The following is a 1,569-nucleotide window of genomic DNA, read 5'->3' as shown; positions in this document are numbered from 1 at the left end:
GTCACCAGTTAGTAGCATCAGATATCATGTCAGAGTACAGAGGCTGCTGGCTGCTGGAGTCAGGGGTTCCCACTCCTGGGAGCCTACGACCCATGGCCACAGTAAGCCAAGACCACTTCCTCATGAATCCTGTCATGAGATGCAAGATACAGAGCACCACTGCCTCCTTGGAAGTTACCGAAATCTTAGACCAGAAGAGGAGTTAATGAAGTACTAGGCAAGCTTACTTACGTTTGCATGGTTTAATGATTAAGAACAGAAGTCAACAGCCTGATTTAACGCATGTGGGTGCTTGACACAGAGCCTGCTATATAGTATTCTCCAAAAACCTTAGCTAGTGCTGTTAGTGCCTATGTAGGTTTAGTTTTCGAAGTTCTTCCGTGGCCCTTTTTGCTTATTATATCAATCCTTGGTGGGAGACAGAGGAAGCATTTTTAGTGCTATTTTACAACGGAGGAAATAGAGGTCTGAAGAGAACTCAGGAAGGCTCAGGGTTACCCAGCATTGTGAGTGACAGAGCTTGGATCTGAACGCAAGTCTGCTCCAGACTTTGGTTTCCTGAAGCATTCTCTTGAAATCCCATGGTAAGGAGCTACAGTCTCAATCACGCTGTCCAGGGGCTTGAAAGGTTAGGCACAGTGATTCATATTCACTGTCAATTCCTCTTGCTAATGGCAAACGTGGCAATGTCACTGTTAAGGCTGGGGACGAATCGTTGTAGCCACTGAGCAGGAAAAGCCCCACGTCCACCAGAGGCCCAGTTTACTCTGAAAAGCAAGTGCAGCTCTGCCACTGGAAGGCTGGCCTTTGCTCTTGTGCTGCCATTGAGCCACGCTGGTTCTCTGCTTCCAGTTTCCTTTTTGTTTGTTCCCTGATCCCCTGTGTCAGGACCAGGAGTCAGTTTGGAGGCTATGTGTGGGGAAGAAGCTGGAAAGTCAGGGGCTGTTTCTGCGGACAGCTTTCCCGGTCCTTTGGAAGGCACAGAGCTCTTAGCCGCAGGGAACTAACAGAGCTCGGAAGCCATTGTATGTGGTCTCTCATTTCCAGCAGAGCAGGCTCATATGAATCATCCAAAGATAAGTTGCAATGTGAGAATTAAGACTTGATCAGATACCATCTGGTGGGAGGTACCAACCAGCCTGTCTGCTCATTTTCCTTCAGGCTGATCCCATAATGCATCCTCAAGTGGTCATCTTAAGCCTCATCCTACATCTGGCAGGTAAGTGAGTAGGTGCCCTGGGCGGGAAGAAGGGAATGGAGGGGGGTTAGAAGCCCAGAGAATGGGGTAGGGGAAGGGGAGGGGATGGTGGTGGTGGATGAAAGTAGATGTTCTTTGTGCACTGTTGTATGGCTATGAATTAACCAGTGAGCAGGACCAGAATAGAGTTTTAGGCCAAAGAAATTGCTTAACTGCTATGAATTGCGATATTCATGGCTAAACGAACAAGGCAAGATGCAGGGCAGTATGTCACATGCTGCCATTTGTCTCTAAACAAAAAGAGACTGGTGAGATGTATATGCATAGACACATGTATATAGGAAATAGTGACAGTGGGTACTGCGGGATGG

The 1,569-nt window shown here is 47.8% G+C and overlaps 1 protein-coding gene across 1 annotated transcript in view; it reads left to right on the top strand.

The window, feature by feature from the left end:
- The first annotated feature begins 891 nt into the window (after positions 1-891).
- The window catches only part of HAVCR1 (hepatitis A virus cellular receptor 1), a 24,714-nt gene continuing 24,036 nt past the window's right edge, over positions 892-1,569 (top strand). Inside the window, exon 1 of the mRNA XM_011947664.1 lies at positions 892-1,219. Coding sequence (XP_011803054.1) covers positions 1,174-1,219 — 46 coding nt within the window. The 5' untranslated portion in view covers positions 892-1,173. The remainder of the gene's footprint in view (positions 1,220-1,569) is intronic.

The sequence above is a fragment of the Colobus angolensis genome, unplaced genomic scaffold (assembly GCF_000951035.1).
Source record: "Colobus angolensis palliatus isolate OR3802 unplaced genomic scaffold, Cang.pa_1.0 Scaffold27, whole genome shotgun sequence".
In the NCBI taxonomy this organism is placed as follows: Eukaryota; Metazoa; Chordata; class Mammalia; order Primates; family Cercopithecidae; genus Colobus; species Colobus angolensis.
This window is presented reverse-complemented; position numbering and strand designations above follow the sequence as displayed.